Source organism: Bos indicus, chromosome 11 (genome assembly GCF_029378745.1).
Source record: "Bos indicus isolate NIAB-ARS_2022 breed Sahiwal x Tharparkar chromosome 11, NIAB-ARS_B.indTharparkar_mat_pri_1.0, whole genome shotgun sequence".
Lineage (NCBI taxonomy): Eukaryota > Metazoa > Chordata > Mammalia > Artiodactyla > Bovidae > Bos > Bos indicus.
The window spans coordinates 102,485,712-102,504,139 of record NC_091770.1 but is presented as its reverse complement, the minus strand read 5'-3'; the positions used below and the strand labels follow the sequence as shown (position 1 = coordinate 102,504,139).

The 18,428-nt window shown below is 50.9% G+C and overlaps 1 protein-coding gene across 11 annotated transcripts in view; it reads left to right on the top strand.

Moving 5' to 3' along the window:
* AK8 (adenylate kinase 8) overlaps nucleotides 1-16,552 on the top strand; it is a 136,591-nt gene extending 120,039 nt beyond the window's left edge. For 10 of the 11 annotated variants that reach the window (XM_070799518.1, XM_070799512.1, XM_070799511.1 and 7 more), the window contains 2 exons: nucleotides 15,038-15,118; nucleotides 16,215-16,552. In XM_070799518.1, the coding sequence (XP_070655619.1) occupies nucleotides 15,038-15,118; nucleotides 16,215-16,452 (319 nt within the window). In that variant the 3' untranslated portion in view covers nucleotides 16,453-16,552. The remainder of the gene's footprint in view (nucleotides 1-15,037; nucleotides 15,119-16,214) is intronic. The other variant, XM_070799510.1, reaches the window with a different exon arrangement.
* The last annotated feature ends 1,876 nt before the right edge of the window (nucleotides 16,553-18,428 follow it).

Below are 18,428 nucleotides of genomic sequence, written 5' to 3'. Positions count from 1 at the left end.
CTGAGACCAGCAGACCATGGAGGCAGGCCTCTGAAGATCCGGGATGTGCTGGGGGATGCTCGTCCCAGGCTGAGAAGAGTGAACGCGACTTGCTGGCATGAAGGGGGCATCTCTCAGAACCAGGCACCCTGTCAGCCCACGTTCCCTCCCTCTCCCTTCAGCCCCAGAACCGTGGATTCGAGTTCTCACTTCCTGAGCATCAGGGGTAATCTTGTATTCTCTGTGAGCTGATGGCAGAGCTTCGAGTTCGCTTACAGAAAGTAACTTAACTCAGCCTAAACTGTCTGCTTGCAACCTATGCTTACAGAGCAAGGGTAGTTCAGTTTGTCCCTAAGTGCGAATCATGAAGCCCGAAGCAGCCACCTTGTGCGGATACACAAGGTCGGGCCTGGAGGAAACCCTGAGCTTGGGAGGCGTCCCTGGTGAGCTGCCCTGGGGGCCGTCAGGCCCTCTCTGGGTGACCCCTGGGGCCCCGGCACTCTGGACGTAGTCGTGCTGGGAGCAGTACAGGGGCGGCAGACATCCTCTTCCCCCGGGCCCCAGAAAAGCGGGTCAGCGCCCCAGCGCGGCCGCGCCATGGAGTCAGCAGCAGAACCATCAGGACAGCAAAAGGCAACGGCACACTGAGCCCTTTTAATCACCTAATGGCAGGGGACACCCGACGCCCCCAGCTTGTGTTTCTGGCCTCGGCCGCAGCCCAGGCCGCTGTAACTACAGCCAAGTTTGGCCCGGCCTCTCCACATTACAGCCGTGACACGGCCACGCTCAATTGAAGTATTTGAAAACAATGAAATATGCATGGCTATCAGTGACAGCCCCATAAAGCGCGGCAATTAGCCGCGTAATCCGAGAGAGGGAGCCGGCCCTCGGCAGCCCGTGGTTCCCCATTAGTTAAATGCATTTTGTACGTCCTCATCCCATCAAATCAACTAACACTTCCTTTAATTGGTTCATGAATTATACAGCCGCCCCGCATTATAATTTAATCGCCTGTAAACATTCATAGGGCCCCACTGTAAAGTGGATCGCGCTCATTAATTCGTTAATTTCAGCAGATGGAAGGGGAGATCGGATGAACGGTGGCAGAACAGAGTGCCTTGGGCAACGGAAGAAGGAAAAAAAGGTGGGGGGCCATTTAGGTTTTTTAAGGGCTGTCAGAAACTCAATCTGTGAGCTGTCAGCAGCCCGGACCCGTCCCCCACCCCCTCTACCGCACCGGCTGCGGGAAGTGACTGGCGGATTCATCCGGAGGCTTGTCAACCGTCTTTAAACATCAAGCCAGCGGGTAAACCGAGCCCAGTGTAAATTAATTCTTGTCTTACGGGCCCCCCTTTCTCTGTCCCCATGAATATTTCATGGCGGGCAGCATAAATATTAATTCTAATAGCTCTGCACAGTGGTTATTATTTCTGTTTTATGACAAATATTCATAAAATATTCAGGACCCTTTTTTAGAACATTTACACACTTGATTGTGAATTTTCCCAGTTTCTCGGGGACACTGTAAACATATTGGGGTTCTCTTGATGGGCTTTTCCCCCCTTAATTAATACCGCTGGTTATTAATATTTAATCCAATTTTAGTTTTGTGGAGAAGTAAAAGCTATTAGATTGGAGGGCGGAAGGGATCTTCCCCTCTTCCGTCGGTGAAATGGGAGAGTCTGTTTCTCTTTGACACCTGGGTGATCTGACAAAGGATGACCTCCCTGCCTTTTTATCTGGAAAAAAATATCTATCTTTTCTGCGTGTGTCTGTTCTCCCCTTACTTTTTAACTGAGAGCTCTGGCGGCAGCCCAACTTGCTGTAATGAAATTCTTCACTGCAATATTTATGCAAGGATTTAACATAATTTTGGAGTAATTAAAGTGTGGGTTTAACAAACACAGTGGCGGATTCCTCAGGCAAGACAGCTGTGACTGGGGATGAAGGATCTTTTGGAATCCACGTTATTTATCTTTAACCCTCCGATGCCTGCAGCTGTGCATGGCGTCCCCAAGGAGACAGACAGAGGAGGGGGCTCCCAGCCCAAGGCAGCTGGTGCCCGTCAGGTGGCGGAGGACACAGGTGAGGTGGTAGCTTTGGCCCAAGGGAGTCTGAGGTGGGGTCAAGTGAATCTTAAGGCTGGGGGGGAACAAAGACAGTGTGGACCTCACCCTATTTGCACCCCTCCCAAATCCCTTCAGGGCTCCTTTTCCATTTTCTGCTTCTCACCAGAGGCTTCAGGAATGTTCTAACAACCGCAAGGAACAAGTGATATTATTTTACATGAAGGAAGATCGTGAAAGAGCGACCTAGAGTCAGCCAGGCCCAGACCCCAGTCTGGAGGCACCACTTCACGTCTTGGGAGCCTGAGTTTTTTCATCCTGGAGATGGGCAGGATCACAGGACCTCACTTGGATTAAATAGGGCAAGACACCCGTGCAGTGAGCTTATTAGTGCAGATGCCTGGCATGTAGAAATTATATAACGGTTTGCAGTGATGATAATGATGGTGATGCTGGAGATTCATGTGCGGCAAAGGGTTAAAATTGAAGCCAAGAAGTAAAATGCTTTTGGCTAGACAGATTCGTGGAGGAAACTTCCAGCTGTGGAAGGGGTTAAAGCCAAAGGTTTTCTGCAGCACCTTATTAAAAAATATCTGGTGGAAAAGTCGAGTGGAGATTCTGATGGTGGCTGGGAGATGCTTATGTGGCTCTTCACAGGGCAGGTCTTCCCGCACCATCTGTCACTGAGGGAAACTGGCTTTGAGAAAGGAAACCTCGAAATTAGCTCACCTCACCCTCCCTCGGCTCCCTGTCTCAGGGGACCTGTGACAAGGGGATGCACTTTCCCAGGTGGCCCAGGGGTCCAGATCTTGTACACTCTGCTCTCTGTCCTTGGAGCAAATTCCTGCTCCTAGAGCAGTGCCCAGGGCAGGTCTGCCCAGTAGCAGGGTGCCAAGAGGGAGGCATGTGATGGAGGCCTCCCTGGAAGAGCACCTGCCCCATCTCCTGCCTCAAGTCCCTCCCAGCCGATCAACTTAGAGTGGAGGAAGGTGGCTCTGACTCCAACTGACTCTGCAGCACAGCCCAGAGGGCTAAAACCTAGATACGTGTTCCGAGTTTGGGGTTTGTGCTGAGCGGTGGATGCCAAGGCCCCCCTTCCTCCCTCCCGCGTCCCTCCTCCCTTCCTTCCTTCCTCCATCTTTCAGCAGATTCATGATGGGGTGCTGTGCTCAGCTGCATGAATACTGTGGCTGGCTGCCTGGGTTGGCATCCTGGCTCCATGACTGTGTTAGGTGAAGTTCTCCAGAGAAATAGGAACAATCAATGTGCATTATATCGGGAGAAAAAGATTCTTTATAAGGAATTTTGGCTCATGTGATTATGGAGACTGACCAGTCGCAAGATCTGGGGGTTAAGTCCGCAAGCAGGAGCTTCAGGAAGAGCCAGGAGGCAGGAAGGCTGAAGTGGGGTCCAGTGAGACTTTAGGATGGGGATACAAAAGCAGTGTCAATCCCATCCCCACCCCACTAGATCTGAAGGCAGGAAAAAGTCGGTGTCCTTGATCAAAGGCAAGCAGACATGAGGAATTTCCTGTTATTCAGGGGCAGGTCAGGCCTTTTGCTCTATTTGGACCTTCAACTGATTGAGTGAGGCCCACCCACACTAGGGAGAGCAATCTGCTCCATTCATTCCACTAATTTTTCTAAAAAATTATTTTATTGGAGTACAGATGATTTATAATACTGTATTAAATTCTCCTGTATTCCACTGATTTAAATGATGAGAGACACTCTCACAGACACACCCAGAATAATATTTGACCAAATATCTGGATACCCTGTGGGCCCATTCAAGTGGACACACCCAGTTAGCCATCACGGCCACCTTCTAGCTGGGACACTTCGACCAGTTAACCCTCTCTGTCTCTCGGGTTTTCTTCACCTGCTGTGAAGGAAATGATGATAATCCCCTTGTAAGGTCATGATGATAATCCCCTTGTTAAGGTCATGATGAGGAGCTCTGACCTAAGGTAGGTCAAGCCTTAGAAGACTGCCTGCCATGTAGGCCCCATGGGTGTTCAGTCTTATTATCACAGTAAGCAAATGGTATGAATTTTCATATTTAATCCTTAACTCTGCGAGGTACTTTTGTTTTTTAATCCTTGTGTATGGAGACTCGGATGGTAGGACAGCTCCCACAGTGAGCTGGCAGGTGGCACTGGAGCTTGAACCCAAGTCTTTCTGACCTCGGAACTCATGTCCAGGCCTGACAGCCTGGGGGAGGACAGGCTTGCACACAGGAGGTTGCATTCATTTCAGTGGGACCGAATACTTTGAGGCCCATGGTGACTTTCAGGGCACCTGTCTCAGGTGGAGTTCCCCCCGGAAGCAGAGGCTAAAACAGCCATGCGGTGGGAAAGCTCAGTGAGCAGATAACAGCTGAGCTGGGCAAAGGGACCGAAGCTGGAGGAGGCAGGCTGACCCAGCCTCCTTGATTCTGTGGGGGCTCCTTGCAGGGGAGGGCTGCGTTGGGCAGGCCCTGGTACCCCTCTGTGCTTACTCACTGGCCATGGGCCACCCCCAGAAGACTGTGACCCTGCTCAAAAGCTTGGGTTAAAAATGTCCATCAGTTGGTGAATGAATAAACAAAATCTCGTCCAGCCATACCACGGAACACCATTTGGCCATAAAAGGGGATGAAGTTCTGACACATGTTACGATAGGGACAAATCTTGAAAACACAGGCTGAATGAAAGATGCCTGGCATGTAGGGGCACATGGATAGTCTGTTATTTTTATGTGTTAAGCATTTGATATGCCATATGTTTAACCTTTAAAATAACCTTGTAAGTTCCTCTTTTTTTTTTTTTTCATTTTCCTAATTGGAGACTGGAAGGGCCATGCCTCATATGATTCTGTTTGTAGTATGTGTCCAGATGGAGCAGATACACAGAGACAAAATCCAGACAAACAGTCGCCAGGGACTGGGAGCTGGAGGGTGGGGAGGGCCTGGTCACGGGTACAGTGTTTCCTTTGGGCATGATGAAAGTCCCCCAAACTTACACTGTGTCAGTGCTTGCCCTCTTTGTAAATCTAATACACTAAAAAGAATTATGTTGTATACTTCTGAGGGGTGAATTGTATCTTAGTTCACGTGTGCATGTTAAGTCACTCGACCCAGGGATCGAACCCAGGTCTCCCGCACTGGGGGCAGACGCTTTAACCTCTGAGCCACAGGGGAGCCCCTTAAGTCACTTCAGTCGTGTCCAACTCTGTGACCCTATGGACGGTGGCCCACCAGGCTCTTCTCTACGTGGATTCTCCAGGCAAGAATACTGGAGTGGGTTGCCATGCCCTCCTCCAGGAGATCTTCCCAACCCAGGGATCAAACCCACATCTCTTACGTCTCCTGCATTGGCAGGCAGGTTCTTTACCACTAATGCCACCTGGGAAGCCCCACCGTATATCTCAGTAATCATATTTAAAGAAAAAAAGAACACGGGGCTCAAGTCTTGCAAGGTATTTACAGCTGGAAGAGGTCAGCTGATCTCACTCCTTACAGCTGACACACAAATTCTTTCTCGAAGAGGGGTCTGCTGGAGCATCCGGGTGTCAGCCACACCATGGGGCCCTGAATGTTCACCAGCCCCGATGTTCCTCTGGGACTGAACTGGGGTCCACATCGGCGTACTTAGTGGTTGACCAGCTGTTGATCAGCTGATCGGTGGTTGACCAGTATTCCCACCGTCAGAGGGGACCCCGAGGCAGCCAGCAGTGGCTGCAGGCACTCTGAGCACCTGAGCACTCTCGCCTACTCTGAGCACAGGTGGAAGGAGCAGTGTGGCTCCCGGCCAGCGGCCAGGGATGACAGGTCTCCAGGAACATGCAGGAGCCTCTCACAGAGGAGGAGCCCAGCTGGGTGGTGAGCCAGGCCCCTCAGACACAGACCCGGAGCTGAAGGACGACCAAGGGAAAGGCAGTGAAGAGTGTGGGTGACCAGTGGCCCCTGAGAGCCGCTGTGGCTCCGCCCAGCTGAGTGCCCCGTAGCGATGGCTGACTTGCTGAGCATGAGTGGGCACGAGCAATGTGGGGCAGTGTTGGAGGGAGTTTGGACACTGGGCCTGCATGGATCTGAGCAAAGCCAGAATTTTCAGAGTCCTGGTGTCCACACACATGCAGGCTGAGAGCCATTGGTATAGATGGCACCCTGACTGGGCACAGGCTGGCTAGTCTTGGAGTGAGGCTCTGGCTTGCTTTCCACGTATCTACTGTCATCTTCAGCTGAAACTCATTTGCCTTTCTCTTTGGGAAAAGTTTGCAGAACTTTCTGGCTTCCAACGACATGCGGTTCATGACCGTCCAGGAAGGGTCTGGGTGGCCACGTGCAGAGGAATTATTCTCTTTCTTCCCAGTGGTGATGGAGGCAGGCATTTTTAGAGGACTCAGGAATGGAGGCCGATTATGCAGGAATCTGACCCTCGGGTCACTCTCCTTGCACCAGACTGCTGCATTTTTGCATGGCGTGTGCTGTACAGCCAGGCGTGCTCACTAATTTCCCAGTTAATGACAGTCATGGAGACTGTTCTCCCTGCCCCTGGAGAGATTTTAGACACTGGCAGGGTAGATCTGCCGCTATCAATTATGAACAGTTTTAAACAAGAAATGGCCAGCCGGAGCCTCGTTTTTTTTTTTTTTTTTAAGGAGCAGGGAGGGGACACTACAGCTGCTACCAAAGGGCAGGAGGCATGGTGCGTGGGGGTTTAAAACGAGGTTGAGATGTCTGGCCTTTTGGTTTCAAATTGTTCTCTTGTCAGAGTGAAACTTATGCATAGTGAAAAAATTAAACTCTGGCCAGGGCCTTCCCTGGTCTCCAGGGCAGCCTTGCATCCAGACTCCGTGCAGCGTCACGTTCTCCTGTGCACCGTATTTCAGGACGGTCATGGTGGCAATCTGCAGCCTGCACCCGCGGCCAGGAAGGCCAGGGACTGATCCCATTGAGCTGATGGCACCCGTCCCCGTGAGATGGAATCTGGCCTTCCACGGCATCACAGCCGGCTCCCTCCCGTGCGAATCCGTTCATTTGCTGCACGTTTATTCAGTCCTCACCTCTTCCCTGCACGAGGGCATAGCACAGACCTGACGACCCAGCGCCTTGTCTTCAGACAGCTCACCCCAGGGTACGCAGAAGTGGGGATCCTTCTGCAGCTGGCCCAGTTCTTATTGTTCTAAATCCGGTTTTTAAACACTATTTTCATTTATTTATTTGGCTGCATCAGACCTTCGTTGCAGCACGTGGTATCTTTCACTGTGGCACGTGGGCTTCGGTGCCCCACACCACATGGGATCTTAATGGATGGAACCCACAACCCCTGCTTCGCAGGGCAGATTCCTAACCACTGGACCACCAGGGAAGTTTCTTGCTTGTCTTTTGGTTTCGGATAGTTTGTGCACAATTTGCTGCCCTCTCTAACCACTCTCTGCCACGTCATCTTTCTTCATGCTGTTCTCGGCTACATCCAGCTTTCACTCCCACGAGCGTCCTCCGAGAGCATACACTTCTCACGCTGCCATCCCCAAATGCAGCCGCCTCTAGACGTGCCGCTGCCTGTCCCTGACCCTGGCCCGGGGGAGGCCTTGTCCTGGGGAGTCCACAATGATGGTTACGCCTGCTTTCTGCTACCTGATGGCTCCACAGCTCACTGTCATGTGAGAATTGTTTTGTGACGGCTTCGACGTTGCCTCCGCTCTGATGTGTCAGGGCACAAACTAAAGATGAACAGACCATTCTAGTGTTTTGTGTCACTTTGCTTTTTTTCTCTCCCTTCTCTCTGTTCTCTGTTTCACTGGCAATCATTGCGAAGTTCTTTGAGATAAGACCCCTTGATTATTCCGGAGCCTGAGAGCCGCTGTTCCCTGCGCTGCAGCCGCACAGGAGGGCTCTGAGTGGCAGAGCTGAGTCCTGGTTTAAAGTGCAGACGGTGCTGCTGCCTTCCAGACGGCTCAGCGCACCCTCTGGGCTTTGAAGACACAGGAGAAGGAGGAGGCGTTCAAGCCTGTTTCAAGAAATGGTTTTCCTGGACAGATTTTCCCAATTTGAATATCAAATTTGGAAATGGAGGTTACTAAGGGATCTATTTGTGCCTCCTCCTGTATGTTGTTAGTTGTATATATAATTCACATTTTTATGTATTCTCGATGCAAATCCAATCCCTTATCAGGTATAGGTTTCACAAATATTTTCTCCTTGTTTATGGTATCTCTTTTCATTTCTGTAATGTTTTTTGAAGAGCAGAAGCTTTCAATTCTTGGGCTTTTAATAAAATCTAATTTATTAATTTAAAAATCTATGGCTCATGATTTTGGTGTCATATGTAGGAAATGTTTAACCCAAGGTCACAGATTTTCTTCTAGAAGTTTAATAGTTTTAGGTTTATATTTTATCCATGATTTATTTTGAAATAATTTTTGTAGATGGCGTGAAGTGTGGGCCAAGATTATTATCATTATTTGCATATGAATGTCTAATTATTCCAGCACCGTTGGGTGAAAAAAAGATCTTTCTCCTTTGAATTGTGTTGGTACCTTTGTTGAAAAGATCATATTTGTACGAGTCCATTTCAGAACAGAACAGAACAGAACAGACTCTTGTTCTGTCTTTTTAATCCATCTGTCTAGCCTTTGGCTAACATGCACACTGTACTACTGCAGCTTCATAGTAAGCCTTGAAATCAATTGGTTCTTCTTTTTCAACATTTTTTAAGTGATTCTAATTCTTTTTCATAAACATGTTCCATATAAAATTGACTTGTGTGGAATCTTAAAAACACCTTCTTGGAATTTTGATTAGAATCGTATTGAATCTGTAGATCTGTTAGGATTGACATTTTAACCGTATTGAGCCTCTGAGTCCATGAACATGGTATAGCTCCCGATACGTATTTAAGTCTTTGGTATCTTTCATCAGTGTTTTGTAATTTTCACCATACGGATCTTATACGTATTTTGTTAGCTTTACATCTAAGTATTGTAAATGGTACTTTAAAATTTTAATTTCCAACTGTCTATTGCTAGTATCTTGAAAAATTGTTTTACTTTTTCTTTATTGATTTTGTATCCTGTGTATTCACTAAACCCACTTATTAATTGTAGTAGCCTTTTTTAAGATTCTTTAGGGCTCTAATTAGATGATTCTGTCATCTGCAAATAACAGTTTTATTTCTTCCTTTTCAATTTGTATGCTTGCTATTTCTTTTTCTTGTCTTATTACACTCTCCAGGGCTTCCAGTAAGATGTTGAATAGAATTCATGAAAATGGACATTCTGCCTTCTTCCCAATCTTAAGGGAAAAGCACTCAGTCTTTCACCATAACATATGATGTTAGCTGTAATTTTTTGGTAAATTCCCTTTATTAGATTAAAGAGGAAATTTCCTTCTATTTGTAGTTTGCTTAGAATATTTACCAGGAAGTGACATAAAATTCTGTAAATTGCTTTTCTACATCTATTGAGATGATTATATAGTTTTCTTCTTTAGTCTCATAATATGGTTATGTGTTAGTTGCTCAGTCGTGTCCAACTCTTTGCAACCCCATGGATTGTAGCCCACCAGCCTCCTCTCTCCATGGAATTCTCCAGCCAAGAATACCAGAGTGGGTTGCCATTTTATATTCCAGGGGATCTTTGCAACGTTAGGTATCAAAACCAGGTCTCCTGCATGCTGGTAGATTCTTTACCATCTGAGCCACCAGGGAAGCTTATACTGACTGATTTTTGAATATTGAACCAGATTTTCATTACTAGGCTAAACCTCATTTAGTCGTAATGTAGTATTCTTTTTTATGTGTTGCTAGATTCAATTTGCTAATATTTTATTGAGTATTTTTTGCCTCTGTATTCATGAGGAATATTGGTTATAGTTTTCTTATAGTGTCTTTGTCTGGCTTCTGGTATCAGGGAGATGCTGCCTGATAAAACAAGTTGTGTTCTCTTATTTTCTATTTTCTGAGTTTTTATAGCATTGGCATTTTAGTTAGTGTAGAGTTAATACTATCAGCCCTGGGTGTCCTTTGGAAGGACTGATGCTAAAGCTGAAATTCCAATACTTGGGCCACCTCATGCGAAGAGCTGACTCATTGGAAAAGACCCTGATGCTGGGAGGGATTGGGGGCAGGAGGAGAAGGGGACGACAGAGGATGAGATGACTGGATGGCATCACCGACTCAATGGACGTGAGTCTGAGTGAACTCCGGGAGTTGGTGATGGACTGGGAGGCCTGGCATGCTGCAATTCATGGGGTCACAAAGAGTCGGACACGACTGAGCGACTGAACTGAATTGGACTGAATACTATCATATGGTTCATTTTTTTTAATTCACTTATTTGGCTGCACTGGATCTTGCATGTGGCAGGAATGATCTTTCTCTAGTTGCACCACATGGGCTTCAGAGTACATGGGCTCAGTAGTTGTGGCACACAGCACGTGGAATCTTAGTTCCCTGATCAGGGATTGAACCCACATCCCTGCACTGGAAGGCAGATTCCCAACCATTGGACCACCAGAGAAGTCCTGGTTCATATTTTTCAGTCCATTCATTTGTTTGTATACATATGTACATTCAGAACCTCATTAAATGATAAGTTTTTTTTCAAGGGCGGAAATCCCCCTCCCCCCACCTTCATCATAATATCTACACACTGCACCATAGTGCTTCTTTTTAACAGTGTTTCTTGATTTGTATTTATTTGGCGCACCAGTTCTTAGTTTCGGCATGCAGGATCTTCAGTCTCCCTTTGTGGCGTGTGGGGGCCAGTTCCCTGAGCAGGGACTGAACCTGGGCCCCCTGCATTGGGAGCACAGAGTCTTAGCCACTGGTCCACCAGGCAAGTCCTGTAGCACTTATTTTTTATTGTGGTAAAATACACACAACATGAAATTTGCTGTTTTAACCATCCAGCGTACATTTGAACGGTGTTAAGTACGTTCTTGTGCAACGCATTGCCACCATCCATCTCCAGAACTTCTCCACCTTCCCAAATGGAAGCGGTCTCCACTAAACAACAACCTGGGATTTCTCCTTCTTCCCAGCCGCTGGCGCCCACCATCTGCCTTCTGTCTTCATGAATTTGACTAGTCTACACACTTCATTTAAGGGGCATCATACGGTATTTATCCTTTTGTGCCTGACTTCTGTCACTTAGTGTAACGTCTTCAAGGTCCGTCCATACTGTAGCAGCGGTCAGGATCCATTTCTTTCCAAGGCTGTCTAATAGTCCACTGTGGGTGTATGTCTCGTTTTGTTTATCCACTCATCTACTGATGGACATGTGGGTTTTTGCCCTTTGGCTCTTGTGAATAATGCTGCAGTGAACTTAGGTGTGCAAATATCTGTTCAATCTCTGCTTTCCCTTGTTTTGGGTGTATGTCAGAAGTGGAAAGGCTGATCACACATTGCACCATTGTACATTCTTACTGCAAGGCACAAGGCTTGCACTTCCTCTGCACCCTCATCAACCAACCCTGGTTATTTGCTGGGTTTTTGATAATAGCCCTCCTGATGGGTGTGAAGTGGAATATCATTGTAGTCATAGCAAGAGTGGGTCAAGAGAGCCCAGCAGCCATTGGGCATCTGACGTCAGTGTCCTGGGTGACAGCCTATGAGTCCTCCCCTCTTTGGGGCTCAGTTTCCCCATCTTGTACACTGAGCAGACTGGATCAAAGCTATGGTTCTAAGAATTGACTACATACTACAGTCACTTGGGGAGTTTTTAAAAATCTCCATTCCCAGACCTTACCTCGAGCCAGTTATAGCAGAATCTCGAGGGCTGGGGCCCAGGTCTCAGTATTCTCAGAATTCCCCTGATGTTTCCAAGGTTTGGCCAAAGTGAGACCTGAGGGTACAGCCAAGCTCCCCACACCTGCCCAAGCATAAGAATCACCTGAGCTGCTGACTTACAAATATAGGTCTCCCAGTCCCTCCCCTGGAAGTTTTGGCTTGGTAACTCTGGGAGGGGTGCCCTGTATTTATTTTTTTTTATAATTTTTATTAAATCATTGGGAAAGACCCTGATACTGGGAAAGATTGAGGGCAGGAGGAGAAGGGGCAACATAGGATAAGATGGTTGGATGGCAACCATCCAACTCAATGGACATGAGTTTGAGCAAACTCTGGGAGATAGTGAAGGACAGGGAAGCCTGGCGTGCTGCAGTTCATGGGGTCGCAAAGAGTCAGACAAGACTGAGTGACTAAACAACAACAACAGTTGCTGGTTTACAATCTGTGTAAGTTTCAGGGTCAGAATCTGTATTTTAGACAAGCCCTCCCGATGATCCTTAACATCAGACAAATCTGGGAAACACAGGATCAGAGTGGCCCTTCTCCAGCCGCAGTGTATGCACAGATCACTGTGGATCTTATCAGCACTGGTCTGCGATTCAGTGGGTGGGCCATGGGGCTTGAGTCCCAGCTGCTGCTGCTGCTGCTGGTCTGGGGATCCCACTTGGAACAGCGGGGGATTAGAGGCATGCACCTTCCATCTCCCTCCTGAGGCAGCCCTGAAATTCTGCAAACCCCAAAGCAGGTGGTGCTCCCGCCCCTGGTGAATCCAGGCATGTAGACCAGGAATGTCTCTGCCCAATGCACTCTGCTTGGACTCTTCTCTGCTTTCACATTCTGTCTTTCCTGGCTGTTATTGTAAATGAGCAGCATAACACCCCAAACCAGCAGGTGGGGGCCCACACAGGACCGTGCACCTCCACAGAGCTGCGTGGGCTCCCCACTCTTCTCCCCAGCACCTGGCTCTGACATCAGGGTGCGTGAGCCTGGCTAATCAGAAGCTTCCAGCCTCTGGAAACCCAGCTCCTCTGCAGCAAGGCTTTTCCCAATGATGTGTTTCAAGTACCAATTTGGTGTCTGTGCGCTTCTGATCTTGCCAGCCTTTCACAAGGCTTTCTCTTGAATGACAACAAATGGTCTTCATATGCTGGGTTAAAATCTTTCAGTTGGGGCTGTTTGTTTATGAAGCAGCATCTATTATCACGGATTTCCAAACTAGCTTCCTTTCTACTGGCGTCGGCATCCAGAGCTACACCGTCAGCCCCCAGCCGTGGTGACAGACGCGTTTCGGTGTTGCTGTTGGGCCTCGGGAGTTCTGGGGGTACAGGGGGGGCAGCATGTTTGGAGCGTAAGGGATGAAAGCACATGGAAAACGCCTGTGCACCCTGTGCTCCGACGCTCCCGACTTTGTGTGTTTTATTTGGTGGCTGTTATCCTGGGAATGGAGATCTTTGTCAGGAACGTATGCGGGGAAGATTTACATGGCTGCTGCCACACCGCCCCCTCCCACCTCCCCTCCCCGGGATGAGCTCGCTTGGTGTGGTGGTAGCTTGCAGCTTTCACCAGATACCAGCTCCTTGGCAACTGGGCAGATGTGAGCCTCAGCAAACAGCATGGGCAAAGCAAGGGAAAGAGAAGAAAGGGAGTGGGACATGCCAGTCTTGAACGGAGAGTATTTGCCTCACATTTGGTTTACTTTTTATAGGCAGTAAAGTGTCTGCCTATAATGCAGGAGACCCAGGTTCAATCCCTGGGTTGGGAAGATCCCCTGGAGAAGGAAATGGCAACCCACTCCAGTATTCTTGCCTAGAGAATCCCATGGATGGAGAAGCCAGACTGAGCGGCCAGACAACAACAGGCTGATGTGCCACGTATCCATTCATCCTCTCCTTCACGTGTGTTTCCTGAGTGCTTCCCAGGTCTCAGGACGCTGGTCAGGGGCTGATCATTGATCTGGCCCTAGAGGTGACACCTGGGCCCAAGAGGCTGGTCTGAGGCCCCTGGGGACCGGGGCCCTACTGGACCCATCAAAGCTTGGCCTCTTGGCAGCCCCATCAGCACATCTGGTGAATTCCTGGGGGAGGGGAGGGCCTTCTTTTGTTCATCAGCTTGGGGGAAGGCAGAGGATGCATGCTGAAGACTCCCACCCAAGAGTGAAGGCGGGAAAGCTCTGAGTACAGCAGGCACTCCATAAATGCACGTATGAATTACAGCAATGAATAAACAGTAAAGTGAGCAACGGAATATTCCAGAACTTATTAAAAAAAACTGACATGGTTTGACCCTAGAAGGCAGGGCCTGGATTAGACCTGTGTGCAGGAGCCAGAACACGTGGTCTTTTGGCCTCCCCCACCCCCCACCCCACCCCCGGCGCGCACGCCTCCCTCCTGTCCCATTTGCCTTGAGACTGACCCCGGGGCCGGGTAGCTCTTCGTGGCAGGGCCTGTCCTGCAGGCAGTGAGGTGCTGAGCTGTAGCCCTGGCCTCCACCCGCTAGGTGCCAGTTTTGCGCCCCCTCCCCAGTTGTGACAACCAGAAACGTCCCCATACATTGTCCAACATCTCAGGCGGATTCTTTACCAACTGAACTATCAGGGGAGCTCAGCAACTATTAGCTCAGATGGTAAAGAATCTGCCTGCAATGCAGGAGACCCGGGTTTGATCCCTGGCTTGGAAAGATCCCCTGGAGAAGGAAATGGCAACCTACTCCAGCATTCTTGCCTGGAGAATCCCATGGACAGGAGCCTGGAGGGCTACACTCCATGGGGTGACAAAGAGTTGGACACGACTGAGCAACTCACACACTTTTGCAGGTGAGGAAACTGAGTCTCAGAGAGGTTGTGTTTGTGGCCTGAGGTCACACAGAAGGTCCATGTGGAGGTGAGAGTCTAACCCGCATCTGTGTAATTCCAGGGAACTCACTGGTCTCCCCCAAGGATGGGGCATTTGCTCCCCACAGCTCACCCCCTATCGGGTGCCTCCCCCCACCACTGCCCTGGGAGTGATGGCGGCTGGGAGCTGTCCCTGAATCAGGAGGTGGAGAGCTTCCGCAGCGGGGAGACCCCACCTGCATCTTTCTCTGGTGACCAGCCAGAGCCTGGTGCCCCGAGTCCCGAGTCAGGGCCACTAAGGCTCTGCCCACTCTGGGGCTGAAGCCCACCCTGGCCTCGAGTCCAGCCCGCGGTTCCCCCCAGCAGATATGGTGCGTCTTCTCCCTGCAGGGTGTTTTTCCTGAACGTGCCATTCGATTCTGTCATTGAGCGGCTGAGCCTGAGAAGAACCGACCCCATCACAGGAGAAAGGTCTGTGCCAGCCCTGCAGTGGGTGGCCCTCCGAGGGCTCCAGAGGCCACGCCCCACCGGGGACCCTCCTCTCCATCTAGCTGACGGGTGTCAGGGCGGGGCTGCTCCAGGGATACTGCTGGGGACAACTGACAGAAGATTCTAGAAAGGGGGTTCACCCAGCCAGCTCCTCCACACTGTCTGCCGACCCTCTTTTCCTGGAAGAGCAGCAAGAAAAGGAATGTCCGGGCTGTACAGCTGTTACACTGCTCACCTGCTCTGACCCGGGCTTGGCTCTGACCCCAGCGTGTCACCGCAGTGCGTCCCTGACGTGGCTGCCGAACAGATGCGTCCCCTTGGGAACAGCGTCACCTGTGAGCCCTCCCGTGGCTATAGGGGCTAAATCCTGGGGTTTCCCTTGCATCTGACCAAGTCCAATCGCTGTGTTGGTAGTGAAACACAGTTTACAGTCCCCACGATTGCGAAGAGGTTGAAGCCCCCATCTTCCCAGTAACCAGGGCCCTGTTTCTTGGTAACTAGACCGCATTTCTCAGGACAGAGGAGGAGGGGCAGGAAGGAAGCACCAGGATTTTCCCGTCACCGTGTGCTGGGGGATGTCCTCTCACTGACCCGTGTCACGTGAAACGGCCTTTGTGCTGCCGGGGCCTCTCCCCCAGGGACCAGGGCACTTCCTCGCATCTCCAAATGCCTGGTGTTATCATGTCCCATCCCCTATTTGACCGCGAGCTCCATGAACACAGAGGCGACGTCTCACCTGCCACTGGGTTGTCAGTAGCAGCTGTGTGCTAGGCGTGCATGGCAGGTACCTAGTATCATTTGGAAGGAAGAAAAGAAAGGAGAAAGGAAGGAAGGAACAAGAGGAATTTGGCCCTTAATATTTTACTATCTTCTGTCCTATTACTGATCCGTGACCTTCTCTCCTGGGACGGGGCCATGCTGCGGGTTTCTCTGTGGCTCTCAGCCTAGCCAATGGCTGGTGCAGAGTACATGTCTGCTGCTGATGGTCATGGGATCCAGCTTCTCTCCTGGGAAGGGGCCCCTTCTCACTTGTCCTCTGAGCTGGACCAGGGCTCACTGGCTTCCCCGCCTCTCGCAGGTACCACCTCATGTACAAGCCGCCTCCGACCATTGAAGTCCAGACCCGTCTCCTGCAGAACCCAAAGGATTCAGAAGAGCAGATCAAGCTGAAAATGGATCTGTTCTACAGGAATTCCGCTGAGCTGGAGCAGTTCTACGGGGACGCCATCACCCTCAACGGGGACCAGGACCCGTACACGGTCTTCGAATACATTGAGAGTGGGATCATTAATCGCCTACCCAAGAAAGTCCCTTGACAGGTTTTGAGCTGGGAGCATCCCTCAGGAAGACGGAGTTAGCCCTTCACCCCCAACCCTCTGGAAGATCAGCCAAGCCAATAAAGTGCTGGGTACAGTCTCGTGGGTCCTGGAGGTGGCCAGAAGCTGGCCTTGTTTCGGGGTCTGGGAACGCAGGACGGGCGCAGCCCGGGGAGGCAGTCAGGTTGACCGTGGCGGGCCAGGTCAGACCTGGGATGCGGTGTGGCTCCAGCGGCCATGCGCTGTGCACCCTGGGGTTGTCGCTGGATCCTCATTTCTTGCAGCCAAAATGGGTAAAAATAGTCCCTGCCTCACAGGGCTGCTTTGGGATGAAACGAGATGACAGGAAAAGCTCTCAACATAAAGCCCAGTACACGCTGCACTCTCTGTGCATGTTGTTCTACCGAAGCCACTGTCTCCAGAGCAGCCTGCCCGGTAGAACTCTCTGGAATGACTGATGTGCAGCCAACACAGCAGCCGTGAGCTCCAGGGGACTGTCGAGCACAGGGAACGTGGCCATTGCCACTGAGGAGCTGTGTTTTACAATTGTCCTTAAGCTTCTCTAATTTAAGTATGAACGGCCGCATGTGGCGAGCGGCTGCAGGGTCAGTGCAGTTCTAGACACACGCGGCTGCTTCTAAGACTTGCTGGAAGCCCTTGGAAGGCCTGCCTCTGGGTCCCGCAGGGCCCACAGCACACAGCAGGGACCCTGGGGGACAGGACAGTGACATCTCAGGGTGACAGAGCTCTTGATCCTCTTCCATGAGCTTCCCCCGCCCCCGATTATTATTATTATTTTATCTTGTTAGAAAGGTACTTGGATGATTCCCACTGAAGCTGCAGAGGGTGAGTGACTTGCCCGAGGTCTGTCAGATCCATGGCTACACCTGAACCCAGCACTCCGGTGCTCTCCGCCTGCAGGCCTCAGGGGGCCTGGCCAGCCAGGGTCCAAGACAAGGACTCGAGCTCCTGGGCTCTGGGTGGTCAGGGACTCTGGGTCTAATGGCTAAAGCCCCTTCCAGCCTAGGGCAGCCCAGAGTCCCCCCAGCAAAGATCTGACCCTAGCAATGGCCGTTGTGACCGCTGGCAGCCGGCTGCTGGGGCCCATGGAGCCAGGCCTCCGGGCCTGCCCTCTGGCCTCTGCCAGGGTCACGGCAGGGTGAACCCCTAAGGCCTTGGCCAGACCTCCCAGGATTAGGCCCCCTCTCTAGAGGCGGCATCCGGCCACAGCGCTTCCCCCGTGCCTAGTGGCCCCGCCCGCGACTCTCTCTCCATCCTGCCCAGGTACTGGGTGCCACCTCTTGACACTCCATCAGGCCTTCCCCTGCCCCTGCCCCTCCCCTTCCCCACCCCACAGGGAACAGGGCATCTCACCCCACAGGGAACAGGGCATCTCCCCCCAAAGCCCCCTGACTCTGGGATCCTGCCCGTGGAGCCTCCTCAGGCTCCGGAGGCCCCAGGAGAGGTCTCGGGTCCAGACCATAAGGCCAGGCTGCTGTGCTGTGCTGAAACTCTGCCCACGTGTACCCAGCACCCCCGACTGCAGGAGACAGAAGATCGGGAGGGTGGCCAGCACCAGCCTAGCCAGGGGTCACTCCCCTTGCTCTGCCTGCCCTGCTGCGTGTCATCCTGGACACCAGAGACCGCAGCCCCAGTTTACTCTCCAATGGAACCCCATCCCGATGCAGATCCGTAGCTCAGGACATCACAAACACTTGTTTCGCTCACACAGCGCTACTTGCTCTGTGCACAGCCTCCTCTCTCTCTGCCTGCCCCGCCCCGCACAGAGCAGCTGTCCTCGCTCTGTGGGGCAGGTGATGTCCCCACCAAGAGCCTGGACTGTGGACCCTAGCAGCCTGGGTCCCCATGCTGCTGTGTGGCCTGGGGAGAGTTACTTCACCTCTCTGGACCCTTGTAAAATGAATGAGAAGGGTCGCTGCCTCCTAGGCAATACTAGGCACATACTGTGGGATGGA